Below are 19,015 nucleotides of genomic sequence, written 5' to 3' on the forward strand. Positions count from 1 at the left end.
GTAAATGAACCCATTATCCTCCTTCCCCATTCCCCAAACCTAGCTTGAAATCTGGCTATCTTTGACTGCTCTTCTTCTTTCAACATCTACAGTCAGTCAGTCTAGACAATTCCTGTCCATCTCTCAGTACCTCTCTTTCTTTTTTCTTTATAGACCTCTGTTATCTCCCAACTAGACAATTAAAACTGATCACTAACTTGTCTGTCTCTGGGTTTAATTTCTTTGCTCATAAATCCTGGGGTTTTTTTATCCTGCTACACAGAAAGTAGAACCTAAACTCTTCAGCCTGGAGGTGAAGCCCCTCAAAGTTTCAGCACACCTTTCCTTCCATACTGTCTCCTAAGATACCATCACCTTGTGCACCCTACGCTCCAGACCTCTTGGACTACCTGGACTACTTGCCACTCCAAAATACATTTTGTTTCCCAGCCACCATATTTCTCTAACTAGAATACCCTTTTCCTCATTAACGTCTATTAAAATTCTACAGTTGCTCGTGGACATGCACTAGAACACAGCAGGGAATGACACGGAGTCTTTGGCATCATTGAGCTTACAGCATCGTGGGGAATACAGATGCCAGAACAAATTAATACAAGTGTAATGAGAATTACAACACACAAAATTCAAACTACCTATCAACTGCTCCCTTGAAGGAACATGATATGTCTTCCATCGGCAAATAAATTTTAAAGCATTCCTCTAGGACTTCAACACACCTCAGGAGAATTGTTCCTGGGTATTTCATATTTACTGAGTATGATTGTGTATGGAATTTTCCTCCCATTACATTTTCTGCCAGGTTATTATTGGTATAAAACAAAAGCTATTGATTTTTATAGATTTATTTTGTAAACTGGACACCTTATTAAACTCTTTTATTGTGTTTAAAAAAAAAATTCTACAGTTCCTAATAATCTAGTTTACAAGTCACCTCCTTCATGAAGTCTTTCTGGTCATCCCCATCTTCTTCCTCAGTGGAAACTAAGCTCTCCTTATGCCACGCCCAGTTAGCATCCTGTTGGCCTTACCATTACAGCACATACCAATGTGCCTTTTATTTTACTTACCTGAGTATGTGTCTATCTACCCAACAAGCTATCAGGTCCATAAATGCAGCAAACATGGCTTTACTCATCTGTGTATGTCCTATATTGTTTTGTCCAAAGCCTTTGTAACTTTTGACAATAGCTGTAGTGGCTACAACTGATGCATTTTTATATAAGGGTTAATTCATAATTTTTAAGTTCTGTGCTCAAACTGAAAATTTGTTTTATTAAAAACCAAATAAAGTGGAGAATCTCTAGGCCATCAGACAAATTCACACCTGAATTAGCTTGACTTCATCTGGTACTTGGTAAGTTTTCTCAATGCTTCTCTCCCTTTTTCTTGCCCTCTCACTCACCCAAATTGCCTGTTATTTGTTTTTGTTTTCATTCCTCTTCCTCCATCTCTCTTCCTACTTTATTCTCCCACTGTAATTATCTCTCTCCTTTTTGTTCTTCCTTACTCCTATTTTCCTTTCTTTGCTTTTCCATTTATTCACACCTACCTCCAACTACATTTTGTTATTTAAATTATTTATTATTTATATTTTTATCCTAGTTCGTCCTTCAAAAGGATAAAAACTGTATATATATGTGTACATGTATATGTGTGCATTATCTCTCAAATAATTATTGAAACAATCTATAGTTTCAACTTATTTTTAACTTATATGTGACTTCATTTATTTTTATAGTATAAAACAGACATACCTAATTAGTAAAAATCCCCAATCCTACTATGTAAACACATAAGACTAGTTAAAATGTAACTAGTTTATACTATTAAGTGAAAAGAACAAGGTGCTATCTTTTATACAAAAAAAAAGAAATATGAATATAATATCCATACTGTTCGTATTTGCTAAAAATAACACTAAAAAATTATCTATAGGGAGAAGTAAGGAATAGGGTTAAGGGGACGGGAATGAAAACAAAACCTCTCCAAATATAAATAATTACAGTTTTGACTTTATAATTGTATAAACGTCTTACATATTCAAAAGTAAATAAATTTAAAAAGCCAGCCCTAAAAACTGAAAACAAACTGAAACAAGTAAACCTAACTGTATATTAATTTGGTGCCACAAACACACAGAAAAGAAATATTTCAAGATATTTTAGAATACTATATTTTGACTGTACCCATAGTGGAATATATTATTAATGTCAAAGATAATTGCAAAGAAATTTAAATTTCATTCAGTTGGCTTATTGTTAGTAGCAATTCTGGTATTATTTTGAAACTATTTTTATATATTATAGGATAAGGCCAATAAATAATTATATTATTCTTAGGAATAAGGATTTTCAGTGTAAAAGAAAACCGTTACAAATGTAAAATCAGAGTTTAAATAAAAACCCAGTAGTGTTAACTTCAGTTAGAAATTTTTCTCAGAAATATATATAGTTCCTAGTACTTGCCACTAAAAAGCCCTAAAATCAATAACATAAGATAAGCAACCTAAACACTCAAACTGTGGTCTCTAAAAACCATTCCTGACTAAAAGGAACCAGAGCTCTTTTGAGAAATGTCTAATTAATTCATTTTAAATGAGTTAATTTTAAATGTTTAGTGTTAGTTTTAACAAATACCTAACTCCATTCCTCAAAAGAGCTCCTAGGGCAGAAAAATGTACAGGATGTATCTTCTGCCTAAAAGTAAGAAATCTAACAAAGATTAATAGATTTGGGTCAAAGGGATATAATACCAACATGAAAAAGACCCCACCGGCCAAACACAAGATAATTTGATCATTAAAACCCCACGAGTTAATAACAACCTTTGAAAAAAGAGAGATAGGCACAAACAAAAAATCTTACTGCTTATCATTGGAGATCATTAGGGCAACAACTGTTTACTCTAAAAAATTAGAATTAAAGTGAAAGAACTAAGCATTGTGCTTCCCTGTAACAAACCATATAGGGCAACCAAATAGCCCCTACTCAAAAGGAAAGGTTCTTTTTTTTAATGGAAGACTTCCAGGAAAAAAAGAAAAAGAAAAAAAAGGGATAGCAGAATTGAAAATAAGATCATCAATGGGGGAAACCACTAGATGAAAGGACAATGAGAAATTTTACAGTGGAAGGATCAGATTGTTATTATTTAAACCCCTGAACAATCTAAGCATCCCTGAGAGTAGGTCAACTAGATATTATGTGCCTCCTGATATGTTATAATTAGAAGCATAAATTACCACTTATGAAGTATTTCACCAAAAATACTTGCATCTGAATCTAGCTCTAACTTCCAGTTTAGAGCAAATATAGGAGATAGAAGAATAAATTAAATGACATAATAAGGAAGCAAACAGACAAATCTAGCATGTACTCCAGGACAACTGACCATTTTCTTCAAAAAGTTAATGACATTTAAAACAAACCAACAAACCAACAAACAGCAGAGAAGAGGGAGAAGAATACTTCACCAGTTTAAAAGAGATATAACCACACCCAAGATGAAATCTGTTTTTAAAAAAATGATGACTTTAGCTACATATCAATTTACGTAGCAAACATTACTGTCTATCCAAGATGGTATGAGGAACTCTCTTGCAGAGGTAGGAGAACACTCTGTTTCGAGTGATGATGCGTTCTTCGTCCTCCTTTGTTAATCTATAGATATCCTTCTGCAAAGAAGCAATAGTCTCTTGTTGCTCCATTTGTTTTTTCTCATAATGCTCACATTTTGCCTGTAAGAAATTTTTCAAAAAATATAATTATGATATATACATCTAGGACATGCTGTCCTAACAATATTGTACACAAAGCTATCCTCACAATTTCTATCAGGCTGCTTCATTCAAGAACTTCAGTACTGAGCCTGTTTTTAAATGGGTGCAAGCTCCAGAAACACTGATATGTCATAAATGCAAAAACTATAACAAGTAAAATCAGTGTAAAATGGGGAAAATATAGTTTATAATTGCATGCATTCAAGGTTTCATAATGAGTAAAAGAACTCAATCTCCATAAAACTGATATAATTTTATATATATATATATGTTTAGATGAAAATAATAATCAGGAAGAGACCAATATTAAGGATGTCAAAAAGAACCAAGAATAAAAATTAATATTCTTAAGTGATCAATGATAATTCAGGATTTCAGATGGTTTAATCAACTTAAGCATTCATGTAATGTGGTAGACTGCAAACTCAGAGAAACCAGGAATTTGTTCAGAAATAATATGTACCCCAAGATTTATACAAGGGAATGTAAATCTTGAACACTCTCTTGCCTTCAGTGAAATATCACTGGCCTGGTTTTCAATTATTCGATAGTGTCTATCCCTCAGTGTCCTTAGAAAGCTCATAATCAACAGTACCATCACCGTTATTATTAATACACTTTTTATAAAGCTCAGTGAGAAACCCTATCCCCATCTGGCCTGCACAATACTAAGACACACCACTTTCAGAAGACAATGCCATATCTAAGCACATGTTCACCTGCCCATAGGGTCAAGTTTGCACAGACTTAAGAGACCCTCAGGGGAAAAAGGAGACCCAGCTTCTGGTACCATACCTTCTGTCAGTAACCACCAGCTATACCCAGAATTTACCCTCTGCCTCAGCCCCACCTTGGAAGCCAGGCAGGAGCTCTACAGCCAAGTGACTTGGGTCCCAATTCCACCTCTATAAATTAGCCATGAAACTAGAATGATTGAATTTTTCAAGGTTGCAGGGTGTAAAAGCAAGATACAAGAATCAACTGTATCTCTAAGACATTTTATGAGGTTAGTGTTACCCTAATACCAAAACCAGACAACACACAAAAAAAGAGAACCACAAACCAATATCTCTTAAACAATGATGCAAAATTTCAACGAAATACTAGCAAACCAAACTCAGCAGCATATTAAAAGGATGATACACCATGACCAAGTGGGATTTATTCCTGGAATGCAAGAAAGGGTTTTTCATATGTTGAACCAATGTAATAGACTACATTAACAGAATAAAAGGAAAAAAAAAACATGATCATCTCAATTGACGGGGTCTGTGTGCTGCAACTACTGAGCCTGTGTGCTGCAACAACTGAAGCCCGCGTGCCTAGAGCCCGTGCTCCACAACAAGAGAAGCCACTGCAATGAGAAGCCCGCGCACCGCAACGAAGAGTAGCCCCTGCTCGCCACAACTAGAGAAAGCCTGCACACAGCCACAAAGACCCAACACAGCTAATAAATAAATAAATAACAAAACAACAAAAACACAAAACAAAACAAAAAAAAAAAACAAATTGCCTAAAGGCTTGGGCCTGTGAGATAATACCCAAAGACCCATAGGAATAAAAGATTATCTCTGTTCCACTGATGTTATGTACGTAGTTTCCAAAAGACAAAAGTGGGACTGTAAATCTGCCACACAGCAGAGTCACTGAACTCCCAGTTCCCTGACAGATACAGATAAAGGCCTGACACACATTCCTAAGTTATTTTTGCAGGAAGCAGACCCCCGCCAGAGGAAAACTGCTGACTGCAAGCATGTAGACACCAGACTGGTTGAAACTAGAAGGTTGATGATAGCTGAAACTTCACCTTGATGCCAACCAGTGCAAGAATTGAGCACAAGCTGATCAGGCACTCTGCGGCCCCCTCCCTCACCCGGCCTTTAAAACCCTTTCCCTGAAAGTCCTCAAGGAGTTGGCACTCTTTTCCACCTTCTCCCTTGTGCTCAAGCTATCCTTTCAATAAAAAGCTTTGCTTGCCTAAGAATCTTGAGGGAGCGATATTCATTTCTATGGTATTGCTGTCCAAGAATCTGGAGAGGGCACAGTAACAATTTTAACAGCCCATGCCATCCTTCCTATATCTCTTTCCTCCCTACCTAGATATCAGTTACTTATAAGGCAGTCATGTATTAGGAATATCTTGCTGACTTTAATATACATTAGATCTATTTTTTCATTTGGCCCTAAAAAACACTCAAGTTTCATGGCTCCCTGTGTATTTTAGAAAGCTAAAGTCAATAGAGGAATCCAACACAAAGTTAAAAAAAAAAAATTGAAGCTAAAGAACTTGTGGAGAAGTGTAAAAAAGAGCTTGGTGGCTTTACACCAGATGGTTTGGATAATACATAATAATTAGGGCACAGAGTATAGAGCTAAATTTTTTTCCTGCTTTTTAAAAGTTTAAATAATAACAGGAAGGAAGTATTTTGTGCTATTTCAACTGTCAGCAGTAAATAAATGTATGGAGAGAAACTAAAAATAAATATGGAATTGAAATATACAACAATAATATAAGTTGGAGAATGTTAAAAATTGTTTTATGATTGTTACAATGTCATGGAATAAGGTAAATAATACAAAGTAAAATTACATTTTGAGAAGTCAAGAGTGCATATTTTAATCTTTGAGGTAACCACTAAAAGATAGTAAAAATCAGTTTCCTGAGCCATATAATCTCTATGAAGAAAGAAGAGGGAGAACTACCTGATACTGTTCACGTTGACTTAAAACTGAAATTATCTGCTTAGATCTTTAGAGGACCCAAAAGTTTATCAAACTTTATCCACAGAAGCTAAGTACAGAAAAAGGGAAACTGTACTGAAGAGCATAGAAACTGCAAATACAATGTTTTCTTTTAGTTTCTGCATTTCCCCAGCAATCTCTCAACAACAATCTTTCAAAATATTATTGTCAAACATCTGTTAATTTCCTAGATCTCTTTGCCACATACACACAAAATCAATGTTTCCTTTCTCTCAACTGCAAAATATGCAGCACTAAACCATTCTAAAATTGGAAACAAGCATATGCCAAAAAAAGAAAAATGTGCCTCAAACTGTGAAATAATTGTTCTCCAGGAGCACTTCCATCTTCCCCAAGAAAGCACAGATTAACTAGTACAGTACAGAATATATGACTAGTCTGTAATAGAATTGGACAATCAGGCAACATTGAGGGGCAGCAGTTCCTTGGGTTTGCCAATTTCTGTTACATTCTATTAAAAGTACCCTTTAGGTACTTAAACGACAAACAAGCAAGCAACTAATTTCAATTGATCAAATTGGCATAGACACCCTACCCCAACACCAGGTTTTCACACCCCAATCCTGTCCCCCATGGCAGACTGGAACATGAGACCTCCTCTGTACCAATTTATAAGCTACATAACAAATCTCTGGGACCTGAAACAAAAAGTTAATGGCCCATAATTCATTTAAAACAGATGAACTACTTGACAGAAAATACATGCCTCTCCAAGTCACTTCTTACCAATGAATCCTCAAGCATCTATTCTTTCAACTGCCTAAAACCCTGGTACATTCATAAGTCTTATATTTTAATAATTTGACTTTGTGATTTTTTTATAGATCAACCTCTCTGCAAAAAAAATAGGCATCGTCCTTAAAAAAAACAACAACAAAAAACAACAAAAAACAACACTGCTCTTCCCTGCCCTCATCTCCCTCTGTCAGTACCACCTGATGGCTGCTTTCTCACATCAGTAAGTTAATGAGTTAAAGAGCTTCAGGTTTCCGCATGTCCTATATCTGAGAGCAAGGTCAAAATCAAATGCATACAGAAATATTTCCAAAATCCCCCTCCCTGTAGAGAGAGTTTAGAATGTACCGTTGATGAGGAAAGCAACCTAACAAAGCAAACCTAAAAATGTAAAGTTCTAACAGTAAAAGATTTTGTTGACTGATGAATAACAGAAACAGACTTGGCCATCAAAGAATGACAGTGTCTTCTCCAGAACGATGATCAATACCAGCAGGTAGAGCACTGTCCGCCCCAAGCTGGCAGCCTAAATGAGGGCAGAACACCAACTGCCTGCGGCCTCATACCAGAACTTCTTATATCTCTGGCTGATTCTCTCTGGCTCCTGAAATTTATACTAACTCATCAGATGCTTCCAATTCTGCCAGTATAAACTGAGGGGACATCCAGACCCTGCCTGAGGAGTAGTGGTCCCTTTTAGGCAGCCTGAACTGCCTGTGTGCAATAGGTACATATAGTGTTGTGCCGACAAAAAGCATTTATAATGATATAATGTTTCTAAGTATCTGTAACGTCTCATAAAACTAAATATTGGTTATCACCACAAAAGATTTATTTCGTTTAATCATAATAAACACCAGAGGTTTGAAATAAGAGGTTTTTTAAATTAGGAAATTAAGTATTCAATGTTATAACACTGTTATTTCAATAAAAAGTAATAAAACAACTTAAAATCACAAAGTTTGTTCCATATAAATGTTATGTAAATTTAACTCAATAATTCAAGTATTTATTGAGCATCTACAACTAATAATAAAGCAGACACTTTCTTAGCCCTAAACAAAATAGACAAAAATATTTGCCCTCATGGAGCTTACATTCTAACACAGAGATATATAAACAAAACAATGTGTATATAGTATATTAGCATGTTAGATGGTGCTAAGAACTATGGATAAAACAAAGCACGGAAGGCAATATATGTGGGGGACAGGACTGCCAACTGTAAGCAAAGTAGTCAAAAAAGGAATCCCTGAGAGATGGTGATGTGACACTTGAGTAAGGAGACAGAAAACAAACCATGCAGCTATCTTTAAAAAAGCATGCGTGGCAGAGGGAAAAGGAAGAACAAAATGTACAAAATCCCTGAGGTGAGAATGGTCAAGGAAAATTTCAAAGAAAAGCAAGAGTATCATTGTGGCTGGAGCAGAATATGCAAGAGGTATAGTAGATGAAGTCAGAAGGTAACACGGGGCCAGATCATGTAAGGCCATGGTAAGAGTTTTGGATTTTCCTCTTAAAAAAAAAAAAGGTCCTTGGAGTGTTTTGAGCTACTATGTTGAGAGCACATTGAAAAAGGCAAGGGTGGGAGCACGGAAACCAAGAGAGAAGCAGGCAAGAAATGAAGGTGACTTGGATCAGAATGGAGACTAAAAGAAGAAAGTTTGGGGAGGAAATTCAGGAACTCAGTTTTAGACATGTAAACAAGTTCTAGATGTCTATTAGACATCCAGTAGAGATATCAAGTAGGGAGTAGGACGTGAGTCTGAAATTAAGGGAAGAGGTGTGCGCTATGGATTTAAAAGTGCTGTGAATTAGACTGAGCATCACCAAGGGAGTTAGAATTTATAGGAAAGAGAAAAGTCTGAGGAATCCAACACTAAGAGGTTAGGAAGATGAGAAGAATCAGCAAAGGAGCTGAAAAATAACCAGTGGGGTTGAGGAAAACCAGAAGAGAGGATGTTCTGCAAACGAAGCAAATAAAGTATTTCAAGGCAACAATGATAGGTCAAGTAAGATAAGGACCACTGAATTAAGCAACACGGAAGTCACCTGTAACCCTAACAAGCTGTCTTAATACTATCATGTAAGAAAATGTTTAGCTCAGTACCTGTAAAGCTTTATGCTCCTTTTGAAGTTCTTTTATTTTATTCTGTTGCTGGCAAACCCTATTTAGGGATTCATCCTCCATTTCACCAATTTTGGATTTCACACTCTCCATAATTTGTTCCAAGTCATTAGCTCGTTGCTCCTGATCTGCTGCTCGGCTTTGTTGCAGCTGAAGTTCATTTCTAATAACACACACACAATTCCTTCCCTTAGTAATAAAAATAAAACATATCAACAAACATATCCACCTAACAACACAATGAGTTTCTAAAATTTCTTTGCATACTTAAAATTTCTATCCTATAACACAAACCAACTGAAGAAATATAGGATACCATTACATATCTAAGCTAAGCTATTACCAAAAGATTTACCTACTAAAAGCATTTTTAATTTAATATTTAATCAAAATGGAAAATTAAATTTCAAGATTTTTTTCAAGGGAGTTATTTTTAGAATGCATACCACTTGTACACAAACAATTCAAAAGAGATCTTTTTTTTCCATTTTCTTACTTAAGCTGCTTATTAGTTTCTATGAGCTCCCGGATCATGTTCTGTTGACGTGATGTTTCTTCCATCAAAGTTTTTAAATTCTCCCTCATCCTTTGTGATGATTGTTTGTCAAAAATGATGAGATCTACATTTTTTGAAATGTAATACACATAGTAAAAATAAAGATAAGGAAAAAAATTTAACATCAAAAATTTTTTAATAGAAAAAGAACATTTTTATCTTAAGAAGCAAGAATAGGACCTGATTACCTTTCATATCTGTTCTTTTGACTAGAGATAAAGGTTTTAAGCCATGCATCAGCAACAGCACGTTTATGCTTTCCCATTCTGCTTCTTCCAGCTACAATTACGAGGGAGAAGAGGATCAACTTTAAGACATAAGGTGAAGAAATACCCTTGTATATAATTACCTTTGTTTCCAGAATAACAGACTTCTTCTCCAAAAGCTTTAATAGGAATTTTTATACACATATAATGATTAAAATTAAAACAAATTTGTTTCTAACAAAATTAAGAGACTAAAAAGGATGCAAATAAGCACAGATAATTACATAATTCCAGAATACTCACATATAGGCCTTCATGGATAAATTAAATAAAAATAAAAAACCTTGTAATTTCAGTGAAACAAACAGAACTTAGGTTTTTTGTTTTTTTAAAGTCTTTATTGAATTTGTTACAATATTGTTTCTGTTTTATGTTTTGGTTTTTTGGCCAGGAGGCATGCGGGTTCTTAGCTCCCCAACCAGGGATCGAACCCACCCCCGCTGCATTGGAAGGCCAAGTCTTAACCACTGGACCACCAGTGAAGTCCCGCCCTTAGGTTTTTTAATTTAACTGAACCAGACCAGGCCCCAGTCAAAATAAAAAGCTGCAAATTAGGTTATATTAATTGAAGAGTAAAGAAAGGTTGAGTCACTAAGAAACAAGTGTTACTTTAACCATGACTAGGGTCACAACAAAATCAAAACATATCTGACTTGACAGAGCCAGTAATTTAGATAGAACTTGTCTATTATACAAGGAACTAACTATGAAAAGGAGTCTGCCCATCCAGGTAACTGATTCTAGTAGAATCATTCTGAAAGACACTCAAGTTTTGTATTACTGATTCTAAATATGTATTTACACCATAAACCTGAGAGGGTAACTCTCACCCTCTAGATTAAAAAAGAATAAAAACTAAAATAAATAAAAACCTAACAATGGGAAGAAAAATAAGAACATAAAATACAGATAAGAACAGAAATGGAGATTTTTTTAAATGACACATTTAAATCCATGATATTAACAGTTTTATAACGGGCTCTTAATTTAAGTACAATGATCAATTTTGAAATCACTGTGCGAGGTACTTTGCGTTCTTTTTTTTTTTTTTTTTTTTAAAGGATTTTCTTATTTATTTATTTATTTATTTATTTATTTATTTTTGGCTGTGTTGGGTCCTCGGTTCGTGCGAGGGCTTTCTCCAGTTGCGGCAAGCGGGGGCCACTCTTCATCGCGGTGCGGGGACCGCTCTTCATTGCGGTGCGCGGGCCTTTCTCTATCGCGGCCCCTCCCGTCGCGGGGCACAGGCTCCAGACGCGCAGGCTCAGCAATTGTGGCTCACGGGCCCAGCTGCTCCGTGGCATGTGGGATCTTCCCAGACCAGGGCTCGAACCCGTGTCCCCTGCATTAGCAGGCAGATTCTCAACCACTGCGCCACCAGGGAAGCCCTTTGCGTTCTTTTTAAAATACCTTAAGTACCTTACTTATTTGTGAAAATATAATTTGAGTGAATTTTCAATCTATTTAAATGCTTGAAAAAATATATTTTATACATTTTCATTAGTGTAGAGTATGCAAATATCATAATAACTTTAAGATTAATAATTTAGACAATTTTTCCCCTCTCACCCTCCTAGACAATTTTTAAAAGTATTCTCCACATCCAAATGCCCCTCAGACATTAAAAAATCTACCAAGATAGATAAGCAACAAGGATACACCATATAGCTAGAGAATTATAACCATTATCTTATAATATTTTTTAATGGAGTAAAATCTGATTCACTATGTTATACACCTGAGACTAATATAGTACTGTAAATCAACTATACTTCAATTAAAAAAAAATCTATCACGACAAAAAACAAATTATTATGATGGCTCTCTGATAGCACTATGACTCACAGTGCCAAACAAATCTTTCCTTTGGACTGCTGACTTTCTTCCCTTTCTTTATCCTTTCTATAACTCTCCTCCCTCCCACAACCTTTTCCCTTATTTATGTCTTCTGGTCACAAAGATTAATGACACAGAACTAAAATTATTGCTAATATCTGCTTTAGGAGCCAAAAGCTCTGTGTGGGTATAGAAGTGGATGCCTACTATGACTCATAAGAACAAAATGCTCTATAAATAACAATGTCACACATTTTGAATGACCCAATTACACATATCGTTCCCTGATAGCTCTTTTAAGAGAAAGAAAAACATAACTGTTTGCAAATTCTGAAAATAGTTGAGAATGGTATTTTCCAAAGTATGTGCTGCAGAACACCAGTCTAATGAAATATTCATCAGATTAGTGTTAAATAAGTAGGAAATACTGTATACTAAAGCCTCTTTTTGGAGACTGATACTACAATAAGTCCCCTACATACAAACGAGTTCTGTTCCGAGAGCGTGTTCATAAGTACAATTTGTTCTTAAGTCCAACAAAGTTAGCCTAGGTACCCAACTAACACAATTGGCTATACAGCACTGTACTGTAATAAGTTTCTAATACTTTTCACACAAATAATACATAAAAAACAAACAAACACAGCATTTTTAATCCTACAGTACACTACCTTGCAAAGTACAGTAGTACAGTACAACAGCTGGCATACAGGGGCTGGTATCACGTGAGCGGGCAGGAAGAGTTACTGACTGGAGGAGGGAGAGGAGGTGGGAGATGGTAGAGCTGAAGGATCATCAGCAATAGGAGACGGAGGGCAAGCTGCAATTTCACTCACGCCCGACATTGATGGCACAGGTTCTGGTTCCTTGCTGGAACCAGATGCACGTTCACATCTTTGAAAGTTAGCAACTTGAAGGTTCGTATGTAGGGGACTTATTGTATTGTGAAGTCTTAGAATAACGGTATCACTTAATAGTCTTTAACCCATCATTTCCCAAAATGATTTTACTAAAGCAGCCTTTGAGAGTAAGATTTTTCACATTTGTAGATGTGGTATTCTTTGACATATACTTTGACAAACACTGGCTTCAAATATTTTAGGTTTACCTGTTTTTCAGTCATGAGTCTGTATGATGATTTGCTGGACTCCTGGGCTTTAGGGGCTGCTGTAGATACAATTTTCTTTGTAGAGTCAAAGGAAGTAGAGGTTGGCAATAAAAAATTGTGAGTTGCCTAAATTAAGAAAAAAGTGCAACAGGTGTTAAAGGAAATTACATCTAAAAGAACCTACTACTCTTAGGCAATTTAAGTATTCCTGTGTCAAAACTTTTATGACTTCTAAGAAAACTGATTTTAAGAATTTTATAATGTTCTCCTCCAGAAATAAAGCATTATGGGGTTTTACATACATACACACAAAGAAAACTATTTGTTTTAACTAGATAATGTGAAAAGCAAGTGATGCTAATAAATAAATTGATGTTTTTTGGAAGCTGCTTCCCAAAACAACTAAAAGAACTGTGTCTGACCCAAAGTTACAGGCCCGTCTAACAATCCACTGGACTAACGCGAAGGGTAAATGATGTGTCACATTGTTAGGTGGTCTTTATTTGTTACGTAGCTAAGAAGCTAGCAACAAAGGATTCTGTATGGCACACACAAAGGTTTCTATTGAGTTGACCCTCCCATCACTTGCTCTTGTTGTCTAAGGCTGTGCCACTCGGTAGGAAAATGCTTCCTTGGATTTTTTGATATCTAATTGCTCCTTTGCAGAGGCACAATCACACACACACATTCATTAGCATCATGGATTCTCAGAGCTTGAGAGAACCTCGGAAATTGTTTAATCCAAAATCTCTAGCTGCCCAGAGCTGGCAAGAGAGAGTGTTGGGAGAACTGTATGAATATATCAGATGCTAAAACCATCTGAGACCCAGAGAGGTAAAATGATCTTCCCAGGATTCCTTAGAAGTAAGTCTCCCCGCTGCTAGTTCAGTACTTCTTGCAAAGCACCATTCTGTCCTTCTATATCTGCTTCAGGTAGTGAAATCCAACTCAACAATTTACTAGCCACCAAAAATTCATTTTCAGCTAAACCTAGTAACATGTTACAAATTCTCAAATTCTGCCATTTTTGCTGCTTGACATCACAGAGTACTCTCTCCCCTTTAAATTCTGGGCTCCAACAACTAAGTCACCCACTATGTTCATCCCTCCCACGTTTATTTTAAATAAAGATACTTTTCAAAAATATCAGCCAACTTCAACGGCTATCACCTTTCAGCTAGTTTTTAAACTTTTCATTAGAGAAATTTTCAAAAATACATAAAAGTAGAGAAAGAGTACAATGAACCCAAGTATTCATTAATCCAGGTTCAATGATAACCAACATTCTTCCATACTTGTTTCATTTCTTCCTTACCCACTTATATTTCAGTATTCATCTCTAATAAATACAGACCCTTTTTAAACAGCCAACTTCAATACCACTGTCACACCCAATTATAGTAATAATCCCTTACTATCACTTACTATCTAGTCCATGTTCAATTCTCCCCCAAATGTCTTAAAAATGTCTTTTGGGGTTTTTTTTCAAGGAATGCATATAGCATCCCTAAACTTCTTTTAATCTGTAACAATCTCACTCGTCTCCCCCCACCCTCTTTTTTTTTAACCTGACATTTATTTGTTGAATAGGCCATTTGTCTTATAGAATTACTCACATTTCGGATTTGGCTTATTGTATTCTTATCATTTAACATATTTCTTCATCCCCTATGTTTCTTGTAAACTAGTTACATCTAAAGGCTTTACTAAATTCAGGTTCAGTATTTTTTGGCAAGAATATTTCAGAGGTGATGCTGTGTTCTTCCTACTGCATCACCATCAGGAGTCAGCCAGTTCTAAAGTGGGAAGAATACATCTGTAGCAGACATAAGGGGAGTAAATATCAATGTAAGAGAATTCCCCAAGAGTGTGGAGCAACATATTCTGACAATCTCCCTAACAGCCACACCAGACTTCTTTCAAGTCTTCAAAGTGTCATCTCCCTCCAGGTTCTAGGCCTAGGCACTCTTATCCTCTTCACTTAGTTAACTCATACTTGACCTTCAGCTCTCGACTCATATTTCCTTCTTCAGGGAAATCTCCCCTGATCCCATGACTAGATCAGGTCCTCTTTTTATATGCTCTTCTAGCACTACAAAGAGTAAAGTATAAAGCTTTAGAGTTCAGAGTCAGGTGGCCTGAGTGACTAGCAGCTTAACCATTTATTAAACTGTGTGACATGGACAAACTCAACATCTTTGAGCCTTAATTTCTTCATCTGTAAAAGAGAAAACATAGTAATACCTATATCTCATAGGTTGAATTAAGTCAGACAATATATAGAAAGTATGGAGAACCTGAAACAGAAACTTATAGATAATTGGTGTCATTGCCATATATTAGTATGCTGAATGAAATAGATCTTACCTAATCTTACCACTGTATATTATCTTAGACTTCTTCTACAAATTACACAGCTTAATTACCTGTGTAATTTGTTTTATATGAATACGTCCAGATAAGACTAAATTCCATGAGGTAAGTAGCCTACTTTTTGGTAATAGTAGAGTGGGCAACTCTGCCTCCAAAGACAATGAAAAAAGCTGAATAAACTATGTTGAAGAAATGTCTTCTTCTTAAAAGCATTAAAGAACTAAGAAGATAATGACGAATTATCAAGGGAAAAAAAATCAAGAAGATGAAAACTTACTTTTTCCCTGAAGGCATTTGCCAAATCCAAAGAAAAATCTGTGAAAATGAATGCTAAAATCAAAGTCACTCCCCCATTTAAAATTGTTACCTAGATGGGCTATAACTCTCAGAATAAGGGTAAACCACCTCTGAAACCTAGCTTCCTCTCCTCTGGGTCATTGTTATACGTCAAGAAGGTCCCACATTAATAGTGATTCTACTGATTTACCAATTTTCAAGAAAATGAATTGGTTCTTTATCTTCTGAAGATAATCCTGTTTTAAAAATCTAATATTAGTATGAGGCTGTGAATTTAAACATATTTTATACATTTCAGTTCACTGCAATTATTATTATTATTATTAATAATAATATTAAAATGGATTATAGACCCAAATGTAAGACCAGGTACCATAAAACTCTTAGAGGAAAACATAGGCATAACACTCTTTGACATAAATTACAGCAATATCTTTTTCGATCCATCTCCTAGAGTAATGGAAATAAAAATAAAAATAAACAAATGGGACCTAATTAAACTCAATACCTTTTGCACAGCAAAGGAAGCCACAAACAAAATGAAAAGACAATCCACAAAATGGGAGAAAATATTCACAAACGATGCAACCGACAAGGAATTAGTCTCAAAAATTTACAAACAGCTCATGCGGCTCAACATCCAAAAAACAAACAACCCAGTCAAAAAATAGGCAGAAAACCTAAACAGACATTTCTCCAAAGAAGACATACAGGGACTTCCCTGGTGGCGCAGTGGTTGAGAGTCCGCCTGCCAACGCAGGGGACACGGGTTCAAGCCCCGGTCTGGGAAGATCCCACATGCCGTGGAGCAACTAAGCCCGTGTGCCACCACTACTGAGCCTGCGCGTCACAACTGCTGAGCCCACGTGCCACAGTTACTGAAGCCTACGTACCTGGAGCCCATGCTCTGCAACGAGAGGCCACTGCAATGAGAAGTCTACACACAGCAACGAAGACTAGCCCCAGTTTGCTGCAACTAGAGAAAGCCCACGCGCAGCAACGAAGACCCAACGCAGCCAAAGATAGATAAATAAATAATTTTTTTTTAAAAAGAAGACATACAGATGGGCAAGAGGTACCTGAAAAGATGTCCAATATTGCTAACTATTAGAGAAATGCAAATCAAAACTATGAGATACCACCTCACACCAGTCAGAATGGTCATCATCAAAAAATCTACAAACAATAAATGCTGGAGAGGGTGTGGAGAAAAGGGAACCCTCCTACACTGTTGGTGGGAATGTAAATTGACACAGCCACTGTGGAGAACAGTATGGAGCTTCCTTAAAAAACTAAAATATAGAGCTATCATATGATCCAGCATTCCCACTCCTGGGCATATATCTGCAGAAAAACACAGTTCAAAAAGATACATACACCCCAATGTTCAGTGCAGCACTGTTTACAATAGACAAGACATGGAAGAAAATCTAAATGTCCATCGATAAAGAAGATGTGGTATATATAAAATGGAATATTACTCAGCCATTAAAAAGAATGAAATAATGCCACTTGCAGCAACATGGATGGACTTGGAGATTATCATACTAAGTGAAGTTAAGTCCAACAGAGAAAGACAAATATCATATGATACCACTTATATGTGGAATCTAAAATAAAATGATACAAATGAATGTATCTGCAAAACAGAAAGAGACTCACGGACTTAGAGAATGAACTTATGGTTGGGGGGGCAGGGATAGATTGGGAGTTTGAGACTGACATAAACACACTGCTATATTTAAAATAGATAACCACAAGGACCTACTGTAAAAAAATTTTTTTAATCTAATATCAGTATGAGGTCATGAATTTAAACATATTTTATGGATTTCAGTTCACTATTATTATTATTATTATTATTATTATTATTAAAGCTTATGTGGTCTCATCTTTGGCTGGGGGAAGGCTATTCAAGCCTATCCTTTTGATATGACTCCACTAGTAGCTTCCTTGTTGTCTGATATCTTGAACCAGTTCCGCTCCAAATCTGAAATCATCCATTTCTTCAAGATCAGGAAGAGATGATTCTGGGAAGATGGCAGAGTAGGAAACATCAGAAATGAGTCTCCCCAACTAGGAAAAAACTTCACTGGCAGAATCTGTCTCATGTTAACTATTTTGGAACTCTGAGTCTATTGAGGCTTGCAAATTCCACTGAAGGATTAAATGATGATTTGTGGTTAATTTCAGTCAATTTCACCTCTGGGCAGGGTAAAAGCCACCTATTCCCCACCCTCAGCTTTAAGGCAGGCAGCTGTGCACAATGTACCAGGAGCAGGTTATACCCAGTTTATGTGAGTCAGGGTGGGCAAAAAGGACCTTGTCCTCCAAATTCTGGGGTTCTGTGATCTGACTGATTGCTGCTTCTGATCTCAGAGGAGCAGACAAAGAGGCAAGGGTGTTACTGTACTTCCTCACATTGTTATAAGCTCCTCTCAGGCTGGTTAAAGTGACTTACAGGGGATTTAAAGGACCATTGTCCTTTTCTTCTCTTCATTTTTCTCTTTTCCCCTTTTGGAAACCATACATTCAAAAACTAGGACATTTAAAAGCAAATGCAGGGACTTCCCTGGTGGCGCAGTGGTTAAGAATCCACCTGCCAATGCAGGGGACACGGATTTGATCCCTGGCCTGGGGAGATCCCACATGCCATGGAGCAACTAAGCCCATGCACCACAACTACTGAGCCTGCACTATAGAGCCCATAAGCCACAACTACTGAGCCCACACACCACAACTACTGAAGCCAGCGTGCCCTAGAGCCCGCACGCCACAACTACTAAGCCCACATGCTGCAAATGCTGAAACCCATGCGCGTAGAGCCCGTGCTCCGCAACAGAAGCCACCACAAATGAGAAGCCCACACACTGCAACGAAGAGTAGGCCCCACTCGCCACAACTAGAGAAACCACACATGCAGCAACGAAGACCCAATGCAGACAAAATTTTTAAAATAATAATTAAAAAAATAAAAGTAAATGCACATATGGGAAATTAGAAAGTCACTGCACATGCCCAAGAAAGGTGCAGGCTAAAAAAAGACCTTAAGTTTATACCTCAGGCTGATCCTCAGCACAGAGACAGCCATGACAATTTAAAACAAACAAACAAACAAAAACAAAACCCAGAAAACCTTGGTGAAGGAAGAGAATCTTATTTCCAGACATACCAA

The 19,015-nt window shown here is 36.5% G+C and overlaps 1 protein-coding gene across 7 annotated transcripts in view; it reads right to left on the reverse strand.

Moving 5' to 3' along the window:
- The window catches only part of CEP70 (centrosomal protein 70), an 81,210-nt gene that overhangs the window by 47,238 nt on the left and 14,957 nt on the right, over window positions 1-19,015 (reverse strand). For 5 of the 7 annotated variants that reach the window (XM_007170324.3, XM_007170325.2, XM_007170326.2 and 2 more), the window contains exons 3-7: window positions 13,171-13,296; window positions 10,149-10,239; window positions 9,901-10,024; window positions 9,387-9,567; window positions 3,567-3,736 (exon numbers count right to left, since the gene is read on the reverse strand). In XM_007170324.3, coding sequence (XP_007170386.1) covers window positions 3,567-3,736; window positions 9,387-9,567; window positions 9,901-10,024; window positions 10,149-10,239; window positions 13,171-13,296 — 692 coding nt within the window. Of the gene's footprint in view, window positions 1-3,566; window positions 3,737-9,386; window positions 9,568-9,900; window positions 10,025-10,148; window positions 10,240-13,170; window positions 13,299-19,015 lie in introns of those variants that run through there. The other 2 variants (XM_057545280.1, XM_007170327.2) reach the window with 2 other exon arrangements.

Source organism: Balaenoptera acutorostrata, chromosome 4, assembly GCF_949987535.1.
Source record: "Balaenoptera acutorostrata chromosome 4, mBalAcu1.1, whole genome shotgun sequence".
NCBI classification, from domain to species: domain Eukaryota; kingdom Metazoa; phylum Chordata; class Mammalia; order Artiodactyla; family Balaenopteridae; genus Balaenoptera; species Balaenoptera acutorostrata.